The sequence below is a fragment of the Eptesicus fuscus genome, chromosome 17 (genome assembly GCF_027574615.1).
Source record: "Eptesicus fuscus isolate TK198812 chromosome 17, DD_ASM_mEF_20220401, whole genome shotgun sequence".
In the NCBI taxonomy this organism is placed as follows: domain Eukaryota; kingdom Metazoa; phylum Chordata; class Mammalia; order Chiroptera; family Vespertilionidae; genus Eptesicus; species Eptesicus fuscus.
In genome coordinates this window covers 47759955-47783762 of record NC_072489.1, presented here as the reverse complement: position 1 = coordinate 47783762, position 23808 = coordinate 47759955, and the positions used below count along the sequence as shown (strand labels likewise).

The 23808-nt window shown below is 43.4% G+C and overlaps 1 protein-coding gene across 4 annotated transcripts in view; it reads left to right on the top strand.

The window, feature by feature from the left end:
- Positions 1-200: 200 nt before the first annotated feature.
- The window catches only part of SORCS1 (sortilin related VPS10 domain containing receptor 1), a 467090-nt gene continuing 443482 nt past the window's right edge, over positions 201-23808 (top strand). For all 4 annotated transcript variants that reach the window (XM_054729115.1, XM_008144286.3, XM_054729116.1 and 1 more), the window contains exon 1: positions 201-758. In XM_054729115.1, the coding sequence (XP_054585090.1) occupies positions 201-758 (558 nt within the window). The remainder of the gene's footprint in view (positions 759-23808) is intronic.

The following is a 23808-nucleotide window of genomic DNA, read 5'->3' as shown; positions in this document are numbered from 1 at the left end:
CGCTCCGTCCGAACCCGTGCTCGGCTCCAGCCCAGCCTGGGCGAGCGGCCGCCACCTGCCCGGCGCCGCCTCCGCCCGCCCCGCCGCTGCCCAACTTGGATGGAGTTGGGGTCTTGAGCGCCTGTCTCCCCATCCGGCCCGCGGAGAGCCCGCGCCGCCGCCTCCGCTCCGGGACCCTCTCCGCCGCTCTCCGCTCCGCGATGGGAAAAGTTGGCGCCGCCGGCGGCTCCTCGGCCGGGCTGAGCGCGCTCTTCGCGGGCGCAGGGCTCCTGGTCTTCTGCGCCCCGGGCGCCTGCGGCGGCGGCTCCTGCTGCCCCCAGCTGCACCCCAGCTCGGGCCCACGCTGGGTTCCGACCCCAGGGGGCTCCCTTCACCAGGGGCCGCCGAGCAGGGCTCCTGCCACGCCCCCGCCCCTCCTTGGGCGCCCCCTGTTCTCGGTGGCCCCCGGAGACCGAGCGCTGTCCCTGGAGCGGGTCCGGGACGCCGGGGCGCCCGCGGCGGTCGCTCCACGCTCCGGCCGGAGGAGACGGAGTGGAGCGGAGCGGGAGAAGGCGGACCAAGGAGAGGGCTCGAGTAGAAGCCCCCGAGGAGTACTGCGGGACGGAGGGCAGCCGGAGCCCGGGACTCCGGAGCGGGACCCGGACAAAGCCACCCGCTTCCGGATGGAGGAGCTGAAACTGACCAGCACCACGTTCGCCCTGACGGGCGACTCAGCACACAACCAGGCGATGGTCCACTGGTCCGGCCACAACAGCAGCGTGAGTAGAATGGGGCTGAGGGCAAAGGGCGAAAGAAAGAAAGGGTTAAAGTCGGCTGTGTGATGTGATGGAGAGTTTGGAGAATGGGGTTTCTGGACTGAAAAGATGCTGCAAACTAAAGTCTGGCCGGGTCCCCCCTCTCCCCCGCCCCAGGAGTTCATGTTTTCCTGTTACCTGCTGGGAGTTCCCCCCTCCCCCTCCCCGCTTCTTCCCACCACAACCATCAGCGTCCTCTCCACGCCCCAAACAAAGGTTCAAACAGAGCAGGCAAGTCCGTTCCCTGCTTCTCTGGCCTCATTGGTGTAGTAGTGTGGATCTGAAGACCAGCCAGAGGGGCTTCAGTAAAGTATTCTGCATGTGGTGGTGAAAGGGTTAACTCTCCAGGCAGGCAGACAATCCCTCAAGTGACTTTCCCTTTACTTGCTAGACTTACGGATGAGCGCAAATAAGATCAATAGGACTTTGAGGTTTTTTAAATTTTATTTTATTTTTATGCAGAGCTCCTTGGCCCCCTTACCCCCCCGAACAAGGGAAGAGAAATGAAGTGGATGGATAAGGTGGTGTCTGTTTCTGGGGACCCCGTGGGTGCAAGTTTCAGGAGGGGAACTCCCCAGCATCTTCTCACAGCACCAGCCAGTGTGTTTTGAGAGCTGGGGCTTTCCAGCCTGTGAATGGGTGGTTGTGTTCTTGGCAAAAACCAGTCCCAGGAAGATCAGACATATCCCAGCGACAACAACTCCCTGTTCTCTCCCGGTTGCCTGACCTCCTCTGGGGAAGAGCACAAATGAAGACGTAGCCCCCCTTTATGAAGCGGGGAGAGGGGTTGCGGGGTTCCAGGAGGCTGACACTGGGGGGAGTGAAAGTCCACGAGTATTGGCCAAGTCCCTGAAGGTTTTCGATTTTTGGAAAAGCCTGCCTGTCTGGAATCCGAGGTAGCGGTTCCCGTTTGAGCTGCACCTGGAAACCTCCATGAGCTGAAATAGTCAAGAGCCAGCTTTGATGGTAACAGCTGAAGAGGATGTAAAAGTGTGGAAACTTCTCTAGGCTGCCGTTAAGCAGACAAGAAGCTCATAAAAAGCAAGGATGAGTAAAATGAAAAGAAATAAATCAAAGTTTCATCTTCCATCCGGTTAGTGAGATTGTAGTAATTGTAATATGCACAGTCTGTGCGCCCGATACCTTTCAAAATGTTTTCAGTTGTGATGTAATTGCCAGAAACCTTCCCAGGGACGTGCCAATTTAGTGAGTTGTGCTCATCGTCAGCTTTTTAATGAAAGTTGGGAACGTTTTTAAATAATAGCCTGTCATTATGGAGTCCTTGGGCACACACATATAAATTGTATTAAGGCAAATCATGATAAATAGCATTTCGTATTGATGTCTCTGTTCTGGGAGCGTCAGCAGGGTATTCCCTACAATTTAGCCTTCATGACTGAGGCTGTGGTTTTCATATGGTTTGCAGGACTGGTTTAATCCAGTAATTGAAGCTGAATCCTTTTCGTTCAAGCTCCGGAGACCCTTGCCCTCATTCCTTACCTTACACTATCATATCTTTCCTATCATAACCACTAAAATTAATCACCCAGTTTGAACTTGAATCTTAAACTAATTGAATAACTTTCGCACTGCTTTAAGTGATTAGCTCAAACCTTCTGGCTTTAAGGGGAGATTTTAAACACATCAAACGTATTACATCTGTTGTATCAAGGAGTAAAGGACTTTGGATTCAAAATATTTCTGGCTTTTAATGTAATTCAAGCTGTAAAATATCACTCACCCATTAGACCTCTCCTTTAGTTCGTCTCCTGAAAGATGTTGGAAAGAGTGAGACAAGAAGAGTACATCTTTGGCAAATTTTAAACTCCACTTAAGAAATGGTGCCAGGCATTGCCAGCCTTTTTTTTTTTTTTTTAATGGTGCTTATAAGCCCAGCGGGGCTTATTAGGGTCAGGACTTGGATGGGAGACACGCAGGGAAGTCTGAGGACAATGTAGGAAACATTCAGGATGGTATATGTCAGAGGGTTGAGTACATAACTCAGGTTAACTAATGAGTTTTCTACTCTCTTAAGCCTCTTATTCTTGTAAGGACACCTTCTCCCTGCCCTCTCACTCCTGCCTGCTTGCACACTAATTGGTTTGGGGGGGGGGGGTGTTTTTTTTTTTTTTTTTTTTTTTTTTTGGTGTGTATGTACAGATGGTAGAGGAAGAGACATAGCTGTATCTAGGTCCTCCAAAACAAAGTTGGCCCAGATTCATAGGTGAGACAAAGTTTTTAAATTTTTTTTCAAGGGAAGAAAGGCAGAAAGAAACTACCCCTCCCAACTTCGTGGCATAAAAAGCAGTGGAGACCTGAGTTTGAGTTCTTCCTGTTTGTGTTTTACGTAAGAGTGTAGTGTGATTGCTAAGTGCGGTACACCTGTTTGGAACGCTCCTCTCACCACTTTCCCCCTAGAGCTAGAATCCATGAACCTAAACCTGAAGGGAACATAGGGACTCTCATTTTTTAAAATATTTAATTGTCTTCCCCTATAGCCCCCCTCCCTCCCCACCACCACCAAATGCATTCAGGGCCACAGGCAATACACATCCTAGGAACTCATCTCACCTTTAGCTAAAAGCCTTTATAAGTGGGGCTTCTGATGACAAGAATACCTGCATGGAAGGTGTAAATGTATGGTAATTATAGGCTGCCTGTCAGGCTCCTGGGGAATTCTGGGTAGTTCTCTCACCTCCTTCCCGCCCCCTCCAGCTGTTGGACTTGCACAGTTGGGTAAAGACAGGGCTGTTTTGCCTCGTCGTGGGTGTGATGTGATTCCTCTGCACTGCAGTCTAGCTTGATGGGAACTGTTTGCTAGAGTTGGTGGAACACCTTGGCGGGGGGGGGGGGGGGGGGATCTTCTGGCATGAAAGGTGCTGGGTATGAATCATTTGTCATGAGCTCGGTGTCATAAGCAAGAACATATTGTTGCTACCCTGCTCATCCCAGGCATGCTGTGCCCTGATCTAAATTTATACAGTATCCTTACTTCGTTCAAATATATATATTTGTCTATGCATGTATGTGTGATGGGGCATGTGTTTATTCCTTATTTCCAAAAAATTTCAAAGTGCCACACTCATGAATCCTTATAAAATCCTTGTTAGGTAATAGGTGGGTGTCAAGTGTTAATATCTCTTTCATATATTTATGCTGGAGTCAATTTAAATATTTCAATTCACCGCCATGTCCCCTCCTTACTGGAAACAGTGTTATAAGATTTGTTAACAGATGCTTTTACTTGACATATTTGGCCATTATGGAATCTTTAATGCTGCATTTCTCATCGATCATGAGAGTCTGGTTGACTCCCACATACCTGTTTGCTTCAGTTGTCCTAGGACTTGGCATTTACCATCCACCCTTAGTGAATAAACTGAGTTGAGTCCCATCTCGGGTCAGGCCTTTTGGTAGATGCTTTTTTATTTCATCATCATCTCACTTAAGTTTGACAAAAACGTGTGATTAGTAGAAGTTATTCCCATTACATAGAGGAGGAAACTGAGGCTTCCTTAGGCTAAAGGACCTGCCAAAAGGATACAAAAGGCTCCTGGCAAAGCCAGGGACCAACACCCAAAGTGATCTGACTCCAAAACCCCATGGAATGGCTTGTCTTAAAGACCTTAAGGTAGGAGGGGTCAATGGGGGGCGGGGATAAGGAGGGGACATTTGTAATACTTTCAACAATAAAGATAAGTTTAAAAAAAGAAGTCCATAAAATGGAAAAAAGACGTTAAGGTAGGACAGAAAAATTCAGACATTTTGGAGTCAATAATCCTGTCCTGGATGGATTTCAGATGGTGGTGGAGGAGGCATAGTCTTAGCTGGAAGCTCCAGGTACTTGTAGAAAAGCAGGGACTGTAAAATGTGCCTGTCACATCACACTCTTTACCTTAAGTAGTGGTTTGGTTGTTCTCTTATCCACCCACCTCTTCATCTTTAGTGAGACATGGGATCTGCAACCGGTGATTCATTAAGCACGAGGTAGCTTGCCTTCCTTCAGCGATCAGATCTGGTGTTCTTTTCAGGAACAGATTCCTTTTCTAAGTTAATTACATACCTGCTTTTATACAGAGGTTAGAAATAAACACTTGATTTGACTATACATTTTGACATAGATTTCTTTCTCTTTTTTTTGGACCTTTTTAAAAAAGTAAAATGACAAAAGATTTTAGCTTTCTCAAGAAGCCCACACCATCCCCTTCTCTGATCAGTGCTCTGTGCTATTAATGAATGTTACTGTGGTGTGACGAGGATGGCAGACAGATTTGCGTTTGAATGCTAGCTCTCCTGCTTACCAGTGCTTTGCCTTGAGCAAGACACTTAAGTTCTTTGAGCTTCAGTTTCCTTAACTAAAATATGGGGAGAGAACATCTTCTGCAGCTTTTTTTTTTTCCCCCTGAAGACTTGACTTGTATATTAAGTGGCTGATACATAGTAAGTGCTCAATAAACACTAGTTTGTATGTTAGTTATAGAAATAATTCTCTACTGGGAATGAAAAATCCTGGATTATAGTCGCGACTATAGCAGAGATTACTAATGTAGTAGCAGCCTGTTAAAATGGCGTGGTCTTAATTTTGTCCCTTATAAAATGGCACTAACAGACTAGAGTGCCACTGAAATTCCTTACAAGTTAAACTTAATTTAATAGTTTGTTCAGGTTGTGGGATTGTGCACTTACTACATTTAAGTAAAATGTAGTAAGCAAGCCTTTTATTTCATACTAGAGGCCCGGTGCATGAAATTCGTGCATGGGCAGGGGGGAGCATACCTCAGCCCGGCCTGCGCCCTCTTGCAGTCTGGGACCCCTCGCTCCTTACTTCCCTCCTGCTTGCTGCTCCTTACTGCTCAGCTCGCTACTCCTTAGCACTGCTGTGGAGGTGGGAGAGGCTCTAGCCATCGCCGCTGTACTTGCCAGCTGTGAGCCCAGCTTCTGACTGAGCAGCGCTCTCCCTGTGGGAGAGCACTGACTACCAGGGGGCAGCTCCTGTGTTGAGCATCTGCCCCCTAGTAGTCAGTGTGCATCATAGTGACTGGTCGATCCGCCATAACAGTCGCTTAAGCTTTTATTATATAGATGATTCTTCCTTTTCCTATGGTTCATATACATATCTCTTTATAGGAAATCTAGTCACTTGAGATCCAAACAGGTATTCATTTCAGTGTGAATTTGCAGCAAAACTATTTATTGGGTTTATTGCATCATCTATCTAAATAAAAGCCTAAGTGACCATCACAACTGAACGGACGACCGAACAGGCTGCGTGGGGTGACCAGGCCGGCAGGGGAGTTAGTGAGGGGTGACCAAATGATCGAGCAGCAGGCTGCGTGTGGTAACCAGGCCGGCATGGGGGGTTAGTGAGGGGTGACCAAACGACCAAGCAGCAGGCTGTGTGGGGTGACCAGGTCGGCATGGGGGGCAGTTGGGGGTGATCAGGCTGGCAGGCAGAGGCAGTTAGGGGTGATCTGGCTGGCGGGGGGTGGGGGGGATAGTTAGGGGCGATCAGGCAGGCAGGTGAGTGGTTAGGAGCCAGTGTTCTAGGATTGTAAGACAGGCAGTCAGACATCCCCCGAGGGGTCCCGGATTGGAGAGGGTGCAGGCTGGGCTGAAGGGACCCTTCCCGCCACCCTCCCATGTATCAATTTTGTGCACCGGGCCTCTAGTACCTTTATATTAAGGAACTTGCTATCTCTGGATAAAGAATTGCTTAATATGAAATTAGAAAGTAAACTTCCATTAAAATATTTAATTGGATTTTCTAGAGTAAATTGACATGAATATTGACTCTGGAAACTATATCTACATCCTTTTTGGAAGGGACCCCAGGAACTCATAGACTAGGGTACAAATGCTAATGGAATTTTATTATTTAAAAGAATAATAATTGCTTACATTTAAAGAGATATGGCTGTGTGGCAGCATTATGCTAAGTGGGTTACACAAATTATTTCATTCTAATTTTGCAAATATGTGTTGAGTCCTGATATTTGTCAGCCAATGATAACAGGGACATAGGTGGAGTGATGCACAAAGATGAAAAGAAATAATGCCTGCCCTCATAGAACTTTCTCTCTTGGACTTAAAGAATCTGGTGAAGAGGCAGCAGAAAAAAAGTGTATTCTGAGGGTGTAACATGCTGTGGAAGTTCAGGGGCAGGATGATGTCTTCTGAATGGGGTGGTCTTCAGGCTTCATTGCAGAGCTGGTGCTTCCACTGAGCCCCAAAACATAAAGAAGATTTTAATTAAGAGATGGAGATTAGACAAGGATATTTTGAGCTGAATGGCTGGTGTGTGTAAAGGTCGAGAGTAGGGATATAAAAATTCCTATCTATATCTAGGAAATTAACCTATGTTAAATGTAAACTATGCTTAACTCAAGTTTTAATCTTCTGTTGTTGTTGTTGTTAATCATCACCCGGGGAGATTTTTCCATTGATTTTTTTTTTTTTTTTTTTATGAAGCGTGGAAGAGAGAGGGAAAGACAGAGAGAAACACTTATGTGAGAGAGACATATTGATTGTTTGCCTCCTGCATGAGCCCTGACCAGGGCCTGGGCCAGGGATGAGCCTGCATCAAGTTTTAATCTTAGAAATAGTTATTAAAATATGCTTTAAGCCAGTGATGGCGAACCTATGACACGCGTGTCAGCACTGACACGCGTAGCCATTTCTGATGACACGCGGCCGCATGCCGAGGATGAAACATTTGCTGCTCCTGAGGATGAAACATTTTCGACTAGAGTCTTGGAGTTAGTTTTTTCCTCAAAGTGACACACTACCCGAGTTATGCTCAGTTTTTTGGCGAAGTTTGACACACCAAGCTCAAAAGGTTGCCCATCACTGCTTTAAGCAAAGAGTATATACATCCATGTTCTAGTGAGTATGGGTATATTCCAAGCCTTAAAGACATGACTGCATTTGTTTGCACATTAAATCTCAGCTGGAATCACCATTGTTTCTTTTTTACCTTGACATTGTGTACACACACTTTTTACAAAAGGACTTCCTTTTGTTTAAGTTCTTGGTTAGAAATATTACTGGCCAGATTGCGGGAGGGTAAATTAATTTGACTCCCTGCCAGCTTATGTGAAGTCACTACCCTTATGTAAAACTAGAGGCCCAGTGCACGCATTCATGCACCTGTGGGGTCCCTCAGCTTGGCCATGGAGGCAGGAGAGGCTTGCACCACTGCAGCTGCGCTTGCCAGCCATGAGCTCAGTGTCTGGCATCCGTGGGTCAGCTGAGCAGCACTCCCATGTGGGAGTGCACTGACCATCAGGGGACAGCTCCTGTACTGAGCATCTGCCCCCTGGTGGTCAATGCATGTCATAGTGACCAGTTGACCAGTCATTCGGTCATTCAGTTGATCAGTTGTTTGTTCATTTAGGCTTTTATATATATAGATAGTTGTGTGCATCTCAATTTACTGTGCTATGTCTCTGACTAGAAAGTATAGAAAATGTATCTGTGTGTCCCAGAGGGGAAACCAGTCAAACAATGTGGCCAAAGTGGCCCAAAGGGATGGCAGCGAAGAAGCATGGTCAAGGGCATGGTCACCATGAGGTAAAGCCAGGCTTCATGGAGGCATCATGGTTACTCTTCAGAAGTGCCCACTCTACTCAGTTGTGATGAACAAAGCTATCAAGCCACTGGCAGGAAACAAAGATGGAATCTGACATAGACAACAGTATGGTGATTACCAGATGGAAAGGGGGTGGGGCAGGTCCACCATATGTGTTCCACAGCTAATGGACTTCAGAGATCAGATTACTTATGACCCGGCTCATTGCAGCAAGGGATTGGGGGAGGAGAGTGGAGTAGCACCTTTTCCTCTTTAATGGTCTTATGCAGATGAAATCTCGTTTAACATAACTTGAAGTATTGTCTCAGTCAAGGGAACCTAGAGTATCAGTGTTTGAGCAGCGGTAGTCAACTAAAGTGGTCTCTGTTGATACTAATGGATTTTATTTGCTCAAGGATTATACTAGTAATTGAGTTACGAGCTATGGCCTTTTCCATTTCTTCTGTCTTTGGGAGTGGAATGGGGGAAGGGAGCAAAGGAGAGTTGGTTGAATGCTAGGGTTAGTTCTCTGTAGCCAGATAAGATACTGTGATTATAAGAGAAGTCCCTCTTAGCAATAGTAACATAAATAACCACCCATTTAGTAAACAGCTTCCCTGGAAGTACATTCTAGAGCATCACCACATAATTTCACTTCATCCTCACACCAGGCTTACAAACTTGAGGTATTACTATTCCTCCTCCAAAGCGCTGGAAGTCCAGGCTTAGGAACTTTCCCAAGGTCACCCCACTAGAAGGTGGCAGAGCTGGAATTTTATTTGTGCCCTTTCTGGTTCTAAAGCTGCTGCTTTTTGATCATGTTGTACCTCTAAAAGAGTATCTTTCTGATCCACTGGTCACTGCCGGGGTGTGGTAGGGGAACTCGGTAGGAGCACCCCAGCTCAGGGCTTTCCCCCTCATGTGGCCCCGATCTCAGGTCACTGACCTGATACACTTTACTTGGTAAAAAGCTGCTCCAGCCTTAACCTTTGTCTTTCCCCAGGAGTGGGACACCTGGGGTTATTAATGAGGGTTCTCTTGTTCTCCCGGGAGGATGTGTGGGATACGCTATTTGGTTTCTCCCTGCTGGCTAATGACCCTGGAGTGACAGTGTGGACAACTTGTACAGTTTTTCAAGAAAGTGCTAATAAGAAACATGCTATCAGACAACCACCTAATCATGTTGTGCCCTGGAGCCAATGGATTGATGCCTCCAGTCATCTTCCTGTAACCAGAGCAGCAGGGCTATTGAGACACAAAATTGTAGGGTCATCATCCTTCTGCTCCAAGGCCGATGGGCGGTGTGGTTAAAAGTGAAAGGTCTTCTCCTTATTCATCACTTCCAGCATGCACTCTTGGGTTTAAATGTCAACTCCTCCTGTGTGATAATTTGTCACTCCCAACATGCACTCTTGATTCGAATCATTAAAGAGGAGAAAGGCTATTTCAGGCCTGGTTGTCATTCTGCTTCGGACCTGTCTGCAGCCCTGTTTATCCTGACTTGCATTTTGCTGAATTGTTGGAGGAATTCTTACCTGGGCAGCTATGGGCTCTGTCACTGGGCACCTAGGGCCACGCTTCTCACAGTGTGTCCTCAGGGGACCTGCTTTTAGTCTGCTGATGGGGACTAGGAGTCTGTATGCTTTATAAACTCCTGGGAGATGACTAGGGACAGGGAAACGTGAAAATCTTTCCCCTAAGGTTCCTGTGTGAGTTTTGGTGTTCATGAACCCCTTCCATCGTCTGCACAATGTCATGTCAGTGTGCTTGATTTCCCCAAGATAAAGGTGGAAGCCCCACACCCCGCGTTATTTTCTCAATAAAAACAATGGCCCCGATGGTGAAGAGCCATGGAAGCCTCCTTGGAGGAGGAAATATGATTGCATGGAGCAGCATGGTCCCCCAAGGAGAGGGAGATGAAGCCTTTCTGCCATAGTGACATTTCTATCCCTGAATATATTCTGGGCAATTATTTTTCCTGACTATCTGAAGGACCATGGGAAAGGCATGTCTTAGGTGGCTGCAAGAGTGCATTATTTTACATACAACATAATGTTAGTGCTTGGTTTCAATTTCCACTCAAGAATCTACTAGATATGTGAACTTGGGCAATGAACTTTATAACTTGTTGCCTTAGTTCCCTCATCTGTAAACTGGGAACTATAATGGTATACTCTTTGTAAGGTTTCTTGATGGTTAAAAAAGACAATAAATATAAATATGCTTAAAGGGCTAGCTGTCATCATCATTGTTTTTATTATTGTTATTTTGTTTATATTTATGCTAGTAATTATAATGTTCAAGTATGGCCTGCTAAAAGATATGTGTAATATGTTACTCATGATATTGCTTCCATTTCTGCATTTATGGTCTTTCATTCTAGTTTCATTTTCTTCTAATGAGGGCTGGGACCCTGTCTTGTTCTTTTTGGCATCTCTCTCATCATCTCTGGCTATTTGCACATAATACTTTTCAGAGAGTTCTGGATCTAATTTCCAGTGTGTGGGGGGCGAGTTTTGGGGGGTTCCCCCACACCAACAAGCAATTCTCAGACACCAGCTGGTATCCTGCAATTTAACTCAATTCTGACACTATCTACCCAGAGATAGCTTCAGATTCCACAGGTTGAGGGCACAGTCTTTCAGGGGCCAGTTGCTAACCCAGGTCATCTTCCGTGCTTCTGATGGATTCTCTGTTGAGGGGAGGTTCCCAAAACCCCTTTCGTGGGTTTAATTAATTTACTAGAGCTGCTCACAGAACTCAGAGAAACCTTTTACTTACTAGATTATCAGGTTATTATAAAAGAATAAAACTCAGGCATGGCCAGATGGAAGAGGCGCCTAGGGCAAGGATGGGGAAGAGGCGAGGAGCTTCCATGCCCTTCTTCCCCAATTGCTACGTGCTCACCAACCCTGAAGCTGTCCATCCTGTCCTTTTAGATTCTTGCAGGGGCTTTATTACATAGTCATGAGTGATTAAATCACTGGCCATTGGCCATCAATTTAACCCCCAGCCCCTCTCTTCCTGGAGGTCCAGGGGGTGGGACTGAAAGTTCCAACCCTCCAATCACATGGTTGGTTGTCCTGATAACCAGTCCCCATCTTAACTTACATTCCAAAAAGTCACTTTATTAACATAACAAAAGAAATAACAAAAGAAACCCTGTTCACTTTTATCATAGGCAATACCAAGGGTTTTAGGAGCTCTGTTCCAGAAAGACGACTAAGACCAAATATATATTTCTTAATTTATATCACAACTTGCTTGCTAAATATTTGCTCTTTTATTTGCTATTTTCATGGGGGGAAATTGGCTTTTCTCATAAAACAAATAACCCATTGCCTTGTGTGTGAGTGTTGTAGAATGTTCAACCATTAAAATATTGCTTCTGTAAATATATATGTTGAATTGGGAAACCTCCCGCAGAATGCCAGAGCGGGGGAAAGAGGTTAAAAAATTGTACAAATGTAAGCACCATGATGTCACGGTTTTGTATTTTTTTTTTTGTTTTGTTTTGTCTGAATTGCTTTCTTGTATATTCCAAGTCCCTAGAAGTATACCTGGACGTAATAGAGGCTCAATACTTTTAAAAATTTTACTATATGCTATTAAATTCCACTTTTGCAAAAAGAAAGCAACACAATGTCTGTGATTATGATGAATGTTGGAATTGTAGGTGATTTTTTTTTTTTTTTTGGTCCATAGACTTGCTGTTGTTTTTTCTCAATAAACATGCTTTGCTGGAGTTATTTTTAAATGTTATTTGAAAAATGAGAAAAACAAAACAAACAAGAACAAGCGAGTCAGTGAACTTGGTCTCATTAGAACTGAATTCCAGGCAGTAGACCCACAGCCTACACTCAAGTGGCCTGACTTGCTTCTAATCACTGTGGTTGGAGAGAGCCCACACCCAGGCTGTCTGCAGAGCAGCAGGGCCACTCTGTCTCTCCTCGGGGTGTGCAGCAGTGGGGCCCCCCAGGCCTTTTGTTTACCATCCTCCCGATGCAATTCCAGCGAGATCTGAAGGCAGCTTCTCCAACCTGGGTACACCTTCTGCAAATTCTGGTCGTTTTCAGTTCCCAGTAAAGGAGCATGGATTTCAATTTGAATCTAAGTCTCTGTCTTGCCCTTGATATCAATTCCTACATCATATATGTACATGAGAGTGAGAGTGTGTGCCTAATGAGAATACTCTTAACAGAACTGGCAGCAGATGTGTGCATCCTTGTGCATTTCTATACATTCACAGCAACTTAAACACAGATGTACTACATGTAATATTAGATAGTGTTGTAAGGCTATGGTAAGGGTGTTGACTGATGTGAGAGCTGAGTGGAGGACAACCTTTGAGAAGGAGACAAAGAAACCAAGAGAAAGAGACAGAGATAACAGAAGCTGAGAGTTGGAAACAGAGAAAGAATAATAGAGAGATAGGGAGAGGGAGGTTGACATAGGCAGAGACAGAAATAGCAGAAGTGGATTAAGAGAGAGGAAAATAGAAGAGAGACAAAGAGGTAGAAAGACCATAGACAGAGAAAGGAAGATGGAGAGACAAAGAAAGACATGGAGTGACACAATAAATCACAGAAAGAGACGGATGAAAACAAGAGAGGAAAATTGTCAGTGAGTGGAGAGAAGTCTTTAGTTATCAACTCATAAGAAATGCCCAGTAAAACCGATTCCTAGTCGGACTGTGCCCTTTCTGCTGTACCCACAGTCCTCCTCTGGCCTTTTGCCCTCGGGGTTTTGCACCCACGGTGTCAAGTTGTATAAGAATCAGTGGGCCTTACGTAGGAGACAGCTTTGAGAGTCCTATATGAGGGTTAGCTGGGTGTGGGATGCAAGAGAGGAATATTGTATTTATGCATTTTTAAGAATCTCTTAAGAGTGATTTCCTGTGGGTAATGGGCCTAATGATCTGAGTGGTGGAAAGGCAACTTTTAACCTTTCCCTTTCTACTCCTCTGAACCGTTTTGAATTTTTTACCACGGGCATGCATTTCTTTAATAACAAAAATCCTAAAACATGTTTTAAGTGGCTGTTGTGTCAGCACTGTGCTGAACTCTGAGAATATAAAGATGAGTAAGACCTGATCTTTACCCTCGAGGGTGCATATTCTGGTGGAAATAGACAGACACAAAAACAGATAATTGCAATTTAGTGAGATAAGTGCATAATCGCTGTAACAGAGTTTTCTGCAAAGTGCTATGGGAGTGGGAGACAACTAATTTTTCCTGAGAGTGGGAGGCAACTCTTTAAAGGGAAGTGCTATTTAAATTGTGTCTTTATTCAAGATCAGGAGTTTTACAGACAGAATAGGGCTGGGCAGAAGGACAGGCCACTCTTGCCCATTTAAAACTCCTCTTGACTCTTGGATTAATTTTAGGTTGTTAGCACAGTCAACAAGTTGTGAGTAGGATGACACTGTCTTTATCATCTGAGTGCCCAAGATACTTGGAACCAAGTCTCATAGTGTGTTTAAATATCAGATTAGACTTCCCAGTTTAAAATGTCCCATTGAGCACTTGGCCTGAAACTGGCCATAGGATTATGATTTTTCCAGAGGGAACAGTTGTTCCCCCTGAATCTTTACACACCTATGTGTGCTTGCACAGAACAATTTTAATGCATTGCTATCTTCTCTCTTCAGATCAGTATTTGATTAAACAATGATGGACTTTTCATTTTTCTGATTTTAGAGTTAAAGTTGGTGTTCATGTCATTTTCTTGGTCATGCTTTCTGAAACCAATGTGGGGGACTGGGTGCATTAGGGTGAGTTATATGGTCACCACTTTAAGACTGTGGTATGATCATTCAGGGAGAAAATAGAAGAATGTTTTCCTCACCAGTGTTACTTACATAGTTATGCCCCGAGGAAAGGCGTAGCTACAGATAGAGGAAGTGTGTGCTGTCAGAACTGGCGCCCCAGCCCAAGAGTGGTTGAAGAGACACTTCCAGGGCCTTTGCGTTCCACCCTTTCCATGCACAGACTCTCAGACTGTGGTCTGAGACGATGTTACCAGGTCCAGATCTGGCTTTGAGGCATTATAACTTAGTGATTTTTGCCTAGCATTTAGTGCTACTATAGTAAATTAAGTGACTTGGGAATTTTATCATTTTGAGACAAAAATGATATAAGAATGTTGATGATAAGTATGCCCTGAGACATATAAATGACTATCTCCAAAGAATAGGCTGAGCTCTACTATGGTCTGATTGTTTGTGTCCCACACTACACTTCATAGGTTGAAACCTCCCTGCAAAGTGATGGTGTAAGGAGGTAGGGACTTCAGGAGGAGATCATGAGGATGAAGCCCTTAAGAATAGTATTAGTGCCCTTATAAAAGTGACCTAAGAAACTCCCTTACTTTTTCCGCTATGTGAGCACGCAGCAAGAATGTGTCATCTATGTACCAGGAAGTGGCCTCTCACCAGACACTGGCTCTTACGGTGTCTTAATCTTAGATTTGAGAAAGAAATATCTGTTGTTTATAAGCCACTCAGCCTATGGCATTTTCTTATAGTAGCCTGAATGGGCTGAGACAAGCTCTCTTTGAATTACCTAAGCCCTGGTTTGACCTTCTCTGTATGAGACTCTGCTCAATATATATTTCTCTTAGATTAAAATCTTAGGGAAAGGAAAAGGAGACATTTCTATTTGCCTTTAAAGCTCACCAACTTTTGAAGTTCCCTAATACCTCTTACTCGAATGTAGGTCTTGGAAATATCTGTAAAGAAGCAATGGTTACATTTCCCATTATGGGAAAGACTGTCACGTATCTTTCTCTTGCAGCTGGGGTTTGAGGTAGTTTATTTGAGACAGAGGGGTTAGCAAACGACAGCCCAGGGACCAGAACTGGCCGACCACCTGTTGTTATGTGGCCCATACGTGAAGAATGGCCTTTACCTTTTTAAATGGCTGAGGAAAATAAAAAGAAGACTGCTAGGTTGTGGCACCTGAAAATTATTTGATATAAAGTTTTATTGGAACACAGGCCCTCATTCATTTCCATATTGTCTATGGCTGCTTTCTTGTAGAAATGACGAAGTTGAGTAGTTGTGACAGAGACTGTATGGCTCACAGCATCTAAAAAATATTTATCCTCTGATTCTTTACGGAAAAGGTTTGCCCATCCCTGATTTGGGGAATTGGAGAGAATGTAAGCAGTGGGGCACCTTGAAGATGCTACAGTTGTCCTCCACATGCGACCTTTAGGGTGGTCCTTTGAGCTGGGCTTGCTTGCCTCACGGACATACATATTCCTGTCCACTGCAAATTCCCAGGCACAATGTGGACCTTTCATTCCCTTTTCCTGTCCCTTTGCTCATCTACTTCCTCTGCTTAGAGACTTAATAAGCCACATCTCTCCCCAGTTAAACCCATTTCATTCTTTAAGTCCTCACTTGGGTATCACCTTCTTTCCGAGGATTTCTCCAATACTTCCAAGAAGAAAGATCTAAATCTGGATGACGTGAGATCTTATGTGCCAGGCTACTCTCTTTATGCCTCTCTCTGAGCACTAAGCACCATCTGGTCTGTATTCCAGTTAATGGTGAACTCCTTGAGGACAGGGCTCCATCTCATTGAGTTTTCTGTACCAATTTTTGGACTTAGGAGGTGCTTAATAACCACACTTTAACAAATCAGAACACTGAAGTATAAACTATCTGGATGTCTCATTCAAACAGTTCAGGGTAAATAGGTCCAAAAGAGAGAGAAAGAGAGAGAGAGAGAGAGAGAGAGAGAGAGAGAGAGAGAGAGAGAGAGAGAGAGAGAGAGAGAGATGTTCCAGCTGCCAGGATGAGTTTTTTGGCTGGTAGAGGCTATTGTTGCCTCAGGCCTGAGGGAGAAAGTAACCTCATGCTCCTCATTTAAGGAGCTGGACTGAATACTAGCCCCCATGATACTAAAGTCCCAGCAGGGCCAGAAAATTTGAGAAAGGATGAGGCCATATTACACTGTGAGAGATAAAATTGCATTGTGATAAGGGACCGAACTGAGAGTATCAGGACAAGGAGAAAACTGTGGGTTTAACCTACGTGTTCCTTCAGGCACATTTACCTGAAAGGGTAACATCAGAGTTGCTGGGTTTTCCAAGTGTGTTTGGACATAGTAGGGTTTTAATTAAAGATGGGTAAGGACTGTTATTTATTGAAGGCTCAGGTTAAAGTTAATATAATAATAACTAACACTTACCTGCTGTTTATAATATGCCAGGTAATATTTTTGTTAATATACACATTGGCAAACAATATGAAGTAAGACTGTCTTTATTCCCATTTCAGAAATAAGGAGCTTAAAAATGGGTGGTTAAATTTTTATTCAGGCCCTCTGCCCATTTTTTAAATAAAAATTTTGGTTTTAATTATTATGAGTTCTTCTATTCTTTGGATATTAACCCCTTGTCAGATGCATCATTGGTGAATATCTTCTCTCATTCAGTAGATTGCCTTTTTGTTTTGTTGATGGTTTCATTCACTGTCCAAAAACTTTTTTGTTTGATGTATGCCCATTTGTTTATTTTTTTCTTTTGTTTCCCTTGCCCGAGGAGACATATCCAAAAAACATTACTAAGAGCTATGTCAGAGTTTACTAGTATTGCCTATGTTTTCTTCTATGAGTTTCATGATTTGGGGTCTTATATTTAAATATTTAATCTATTTTAGTTTGTTTTTGTATGTTGTGTAAGAAAGTGATCCAGTTTTATTCTTTTGCATGTGTCTGTCTAGTTTTCCCAACACCATTTATTGGGGAGACTGACTTTACCCCATTGTATGTTTCTGCCACCTTTGTCATAGACCATGTAGGTGTGAGTTTATTTCTGGTTTCTCTATTTTGTTCCATTGACCTATGTATCAGTTTTTATGCCAGTACCATGCTGTTTTCATTACTATGGTCTTGTAGTATAGTTTGATATCAGGTAATGGGATACTCCCAACATACAGATGGCCAATAGACACATGAAAAAATTCTCAACGTTACTAATCATTAAGGAAAAGCAAATTAAAACCACAATGATGGTTTGTGCACTGTTGATGGGATCCCAAATTTTACAGCCACTGTAAAAAAAACAGTATGGAGATTCCTCAGAAAATTAAAAATAGAACTAACATGTGACCCAGCAGTTCCATTTCTGTGTATTTGTAAGAAGAAACCCAAAACACTAATTTGAAAATATATGCACTCCTATGTTCTTTGGACCATTATTTACAATAGACAAAATATGGATGCAACCTAAGTGCCCACCTGTAGGTGAATGTATAAAGAAGATGTGGTATATATCCAATGGAATATTACTTGGCCATAAAAGGAATGGAATTTCTCCATTTCAGACAATGTGGATGGACCCAGAGGATATTATGCTAAGTGAAATAAGTCAGACAAAGAAAGACAAAACAAAATAAGTGAACAAAATGAAAACTTACAGGTACAGAGAGCAATTTGATGGTTATCATATAGAAGGGGAATGAATAGATAGGTAAAAAAGAGGAAGGGATTAAGATGTACGTAATACCAGTTGCAAAAATAGTTACAAGGATGTAAAGTACAGCATAGGGAATATAGTCAATATTATAACTATGTATAGTGTCAGGTGGGTATTAGAATTATTAGGGTGATCACTTCATGAGTTACATAAATGTCTAACCACTATGTTATACAACTAAAGTAATATAATATTGTCTGTTAAGTATAACTGAAAAATAAAAATGTATAAAAATATTTTTTAAATTAGTGGGTAAGTAACTCACTCAAAGCCACAGTGATAGAAGAAGATATAATGGGGATTTAAATCCAGACAGTTGCAGAATTGCAGTCTAAAAAGCTCAATCTTTAGCCTTTATATTCATCGGCATTTAGAACACTCTGACACATTCAAGTAGCCTAAGTTGTTCATGTATTCCACTGTTATTTATCGAGTGCCTAATACATGTTGGGTGAATGCCAGACACTGGAATTTATTCATGATCAAAATCACTAATAGTCCTAGTCCTCCATGAGCTTAGAGCTTGCTGGCTCATCCACTGATTCTTCATAGGATTTGAAAGGTTATGATCATGACATTTTCTTGAGAGGGAGAAACCTTTCAAAAGCTTAAAAAAAGCTTACTTATTTCTTAGGGATTAATTGAAAAAATTTTGGGAAACACCTTTTAATAATATGAGCATTGTTATGCAACAGGTAGAGTGCAGGTCGTCATGGTAAAACTAATGTACAATGTATATCTCTATAGATTCTCAGAAATATCTATCTAAAGAGGTATAAATATGGAAGATTCAATTTATCATGAACATTGGGCAAATTAATGTTTGTGTGTGGGTGTGTGTGAAGGACATTTACACATGCACATATCTCTGCTTCTTTCTCTATATTTGTCTGATGATACAAAAGCCTGTAGCTGGAAATCTCATTCAATGTCTCTGCTTTGTTTTCAAATGTTGAGGCAAATTCTATTATATAAGGTGATAATAAAACTATAGGATTGCTTCTAGGAAAACCAAATGCTTGTCTCAGTTGTATGGTTAAGCACACATTTTATGTGTGAATAAAAAAATGGTAAAACTTTTTCAAATCCCATAATAGGTATAGCACTGAATTAAAAATAGAGCCTGATGACAGTTGTTTACCAAAGGATCTGGGGTCCTTCCTTTTTGCAATAGTTTCTCCTCTTCATTGGAAAAGGAGCCTTTCTAGTAAAGATGTTTTAATTCCATCAGAACACATTTGAATTCTCTGACCTTGATTTATTATTGAAAATACCCTATAGTCAACTTATTTATGTTTATAATGGACTTCCATATTTTTAGTCCTGCCTACATTTTAATTATGCTAAATTGCTTGAAAAAATCATGGGTTTCTAGTTAAAAGCTATTCTCTTTCTTTGATGCAACACTTGGTGCATGCTGGTTAATTTTCCTGCACAGTGATTTAGTGTTGGACAGTTTCTTAAAATGCAATATTTGGACTGCAATGAAGAGAGAAAACCAGGATAGTAAATAGGTTTTATATCCTTTAGATGAGACCATTTCTATACTCTGTCCATCTGGGATGACTGGCCTAATGTTTCCTTCCCAGAAGTTGCTGGTCCCTGGCCTTTCTCCAATGTCCTCATTTTCTTCTTTGGGTGATTCAATTCAGTGACTTTCACTTCACTATTCCTGATAGTTCCAGTATCTTGTACCATCAGGAAATGCCTAATGGGTTTTCCCAAGCTTTTTCTACCAAACAGTCTGCTTTATTCATTGCTTGCTCCTATTCCAATACCACCTCCTGTCCACATTGGTATTTATCATATTGCTGATGGTATCAGAATGTCTTCACACCTCCCCCTTCATCCACAGGAAGATAGAGATTATTACCACCTTGCTTAAGAGGGAGATGAATTAAATACATAACACCATGCACCCTGATGGCTTAATTCTTTTAAAGAGGCACTACAGAAAGCCATGGTATACTGACATGGTATACTCATTTCTTTTTTTCCTTTTTAAGTGGTGGAGTGGATATCTGTCACACGTATATCCTTATAGTTCTGTACAAAATGCTGTCAAGTGACTGGATGCAAAATGCCTCCCTATCTCTTCTGGGATGCAATCATTTCTCAAAAATCATGACCACTCCTTCACAGGTTAGAGGAAAAGGTGCTGAAGAGGGGAGAGGAACATCCAGGAATTCAGCAGGTGGAGCTGTCCCCAATGAGATGGTGCTGAACTTGGCTCCTGCCTTGGGCCTCAGCCACTCACTGCTGAGTGCAGACTGGGACAAGGCCATGGGCTTTTATTTGACTGGCAGAGAAATAAACTCAGGCATTGTTCCACATGAGTATGACCTTTTATATGATAACATGTGCCTAGCTCTGTGGCTAACCATTCAGATACTCAAGAAGGAGAGAGTGGTAGTGAAAAGTGTGGACTGTGGTGCCCCAGGGTTTTGTTTTCTATTTACTAACTGTGCCTTTTTTTGTAGCATCAGTAAACCCTACCATGTGTTTAACTACTAGTAGGGCTGAGAACACAGAAATAGTCCATCTCTCAGGACTTATTCCTTGTGTGGGTGTGCAAAGGGGTGATGAGGAAGAAGGCAGTTACCCAAGACCAAAGACTCCCAGGAAGCTCAAGAATAGGGCTACTTGGAGTGTTTCTTCCCTGTAATTGGTAATTGCCACCTCCTGAGAATTGGGTTTTCAAACAAACAAAAACAAATTTCTTGACAGTACATTTAATAACCCACCAGACCCTTAGATGAGGACAATACTAGGCATGGATTTGTGATTCTTACTCCCACTTTAAACCTCCCTACCTATCAAGACACCTGCTCATATGCCACTTTCTCCCTCAAGCCTTCTCTGACTCATTCTTGCAACAGGTAAGTATGTATATGAGTAGAGAAAGAGTATGAGCTTTGCAATCAGGCAGAACTGGGTTCAAATAGCTACTCTTCTGTGTGATAATTTGTCATTTAAGCTTAATTTCAGCATCAGTAAAATGGGGATAATGATAACTTTCCTCACAGAGCTGTCCTGACGATCAAAGAAGATAATGTCTCTGAATGCTCTTTACTAGTATTACTTGTCAAATAGCAGGCTTCCAATGCATGTTCATTTCCTTAGGGAAAAAAAAATAGTCCTCTCAAGTGTCTTACAGTGTAAGAGGGAAAAAATAAATAGTTGAAATACAATTTGGCAAGTGTACTCTGCAGGTAGTTGTCAGGAGGAGAACCTGGCCAGATGGGGGTGGGGTGAGGTGATGATATCAGCGAGACTTCCAAGAAGAGGTGGCATATAATGTCCTTGGTAAATATACATGGTAAATGGAATTTTTCAGGTGCAGAAGTGAATACAACATGCTCCACATGGAAGGACTGACACAAGTGGTAGCTCAAAGCCACAGGAGGGGCAGCTAGGAAAGGAAGTGAAAAAAACAGAGTAGGAGGTGGAGGAGGGGAAGCGGATATAAAGGCAAACTAGCAAATGGTGCAGGACCTAGCGAAGCCGAATCTGAGGGTATGAGAGAGTGACATGATCAGCATTTCAGTTTGGGAGAAAAAAAATATGGCAACAATGAATTGGATGGGTGAGATATTGGAGCAGGAGAGTCTGGTTAGAAAGCTACTTGTAGAATTCATCTATCTGGGGAGCCTTACAGTGAGACACTGTGTGAGCAGCTGTGTGCATGACTGTGGAGGATGATGCAGCATTGCTGTTTTCAAACATTCTCTTTTCAGATAACACTACATCCCTGAATGCTGCAGCTCAGTTAATTGGGCATCATCCCAGGCACTGAAAGGTTGCAGGTTCAAGTCCCAATCAGGGTTGTGGGCTGCATCCCTAGTAGGAGTGTGCAGGAGGCAGCCAATGGATGTCTTACTCTCACGTTGATGTTTCTCTCTCTCTCTCTCTCTCTCTCTCTCTCTCTCTCTCTCTCTCTCTCCCTCTCCCTCTCCCTCTCCCTCTCCCTCTCCCTCTCCCTCTCCCTCTCCCCCTCCTTCTTTCCCCTCCTTCCCCTCCCCTCCTGTCCTCTCCCCTCCTCTCCTCTCCTCTATCTCTCTAAAAAATAAATTTAAAAAAATTTTTAAAAAAAGATGACACTACAGAGGGCAGGGTCACTGCACACATCTGTCACAGGATGTGTGTAATCAATACCAATACCTTTTACCTGTTTTATACATCATCCTTTTGTGGTGGGAAGCTTCACATCCATTGTGTCAGCAATGCCAGGACCTAGCTAGAGGGAGGCCTGTGTAGAAGTCAGGGTGTCTGGTGTTGCCCCATGTCCACCACACATTTCCTGTGAACCTCAAAAGAGTCTTGTTAGCTATGTTCGTTCCCTGGGCTAATTGCCTCCATTCCAAAATGAAAATGGCTGACAATAACAAAGGTTTCTCCACTCTGTGAACCTGTACATGTGATCCTTCCTGTGATCTAGTCATGAGAAGGACTTGAAATGGCATCTAAGGCGAACTCGACAGAAGTGCTCAAGACCGAGATGCCTTCATGAAGATAGAGAGCCTGGATTGGAACCATGCCGAGACATTGTAATAGAGATCACTGCACAAATGGCATGTAAATACAGCCTCTGGGTAAATCTGCTGATGAGCATACATTTGGTGTTTAATATTCAAATTCATTTTAAGCAGCGTTCAGGAACAGATGACGCCTGTCTTCCTGTGGCCGCCATGCCCTTCTCACACTAGTGCTTGAGAAATGTCAGTTACTGAAGGTGATTTGAAATGTCTCCTTCTGAGCAGAGTTGAATATTTAACTCTGCTCAGAAGGAGAGTTAACAACTCTTGTGGTTTCAGCTGTTCCTCACAGTGTGGGTTCTTCAGGCCACAAAATCCAACCTCCCACCGCAGTCCCCGGGAGGGTTCATAAAATCAATCCCCTGTGGAACTTTCCTAGAATCCTTATCTCCAGGGCTCACAGTTTAATATATTCCCTCCACCCAAACCTCTGCTACAATCAGACATCACAGCACAATGGAGAACGGTCCCTGGAGACAGCAAGTGAGAGAACTCACCCAGGATCCCTTTCCCCAGAATTGAATGGGAAGTCTTTGGAAGACTAAAGCAGTCAGGTTGTTTGGGGGAGGGTAACATAAGATGCTCAGTCTCTTTTCCTCCTCCACTATCTTTTCCCACGCCTTAGAATGGAGGAGTACTTTTGCCCAGTCGGTGTGGTTCAGTGGTTGAGCATCGACTTATAAACCAGGATACCACAGGTTGGATTCCCGGTCAAGGCACCAGCCTGGGTGTGGGCTCGATCCCCAGTGTAGGGCATGCAGAAGGCAGCTGATCAGTGATTCTCTCTCATCATTGATGTTTCTAATCCCCTCTCCCTTCCTCTCTGAAATAAATAAATATATATAAAAACAAATAATGAAGGAGTTTTTTTTAGTGTTTTAAGTCTTCGAGCACGGTTTACCTTAGCACGGCAAGGCAGGGGAAAGATGAGGCTGTTTTGTAGGAAGATGAACACAGGTTTTTTTTGAAGGTGAACACAGGGAAGTTGAGGGACGGTGCCAAAGACAGTGACAGTGCTGCCTCAGCACGGCTCCCTCAGTGCAGGGCCCCTGGGACTGTGCTGGGGAAACTCCTGTGTTCAGCATGAAGCCAGGCACCTGGGGAGTCGTGATCAAAGGCAAAGACTCCTCTTGGCTACAGCCAGACTTTAAAATAGACCCAATTAGGCCCGTAACTAGGAACCCAGGGGAACCATCTGCCGGTGCTTGTCACCACTCCACACTACCTAGGGCTTGGGCATGCGTGCAGACAGGAAACAATAACAGTCACTTCTTTATATCACGTGATAATGAGACGGGGGCTGCTTTGAGTCAGTGATCTGAGCACTTCCCCAAAGCAAGTCTGCAAGTCTGCCTTATAGAACCACCACCTTATTGAGAAAGAGTCCAATAACCCCCCTTGGGCACACTGCATACTTGGGGAATAG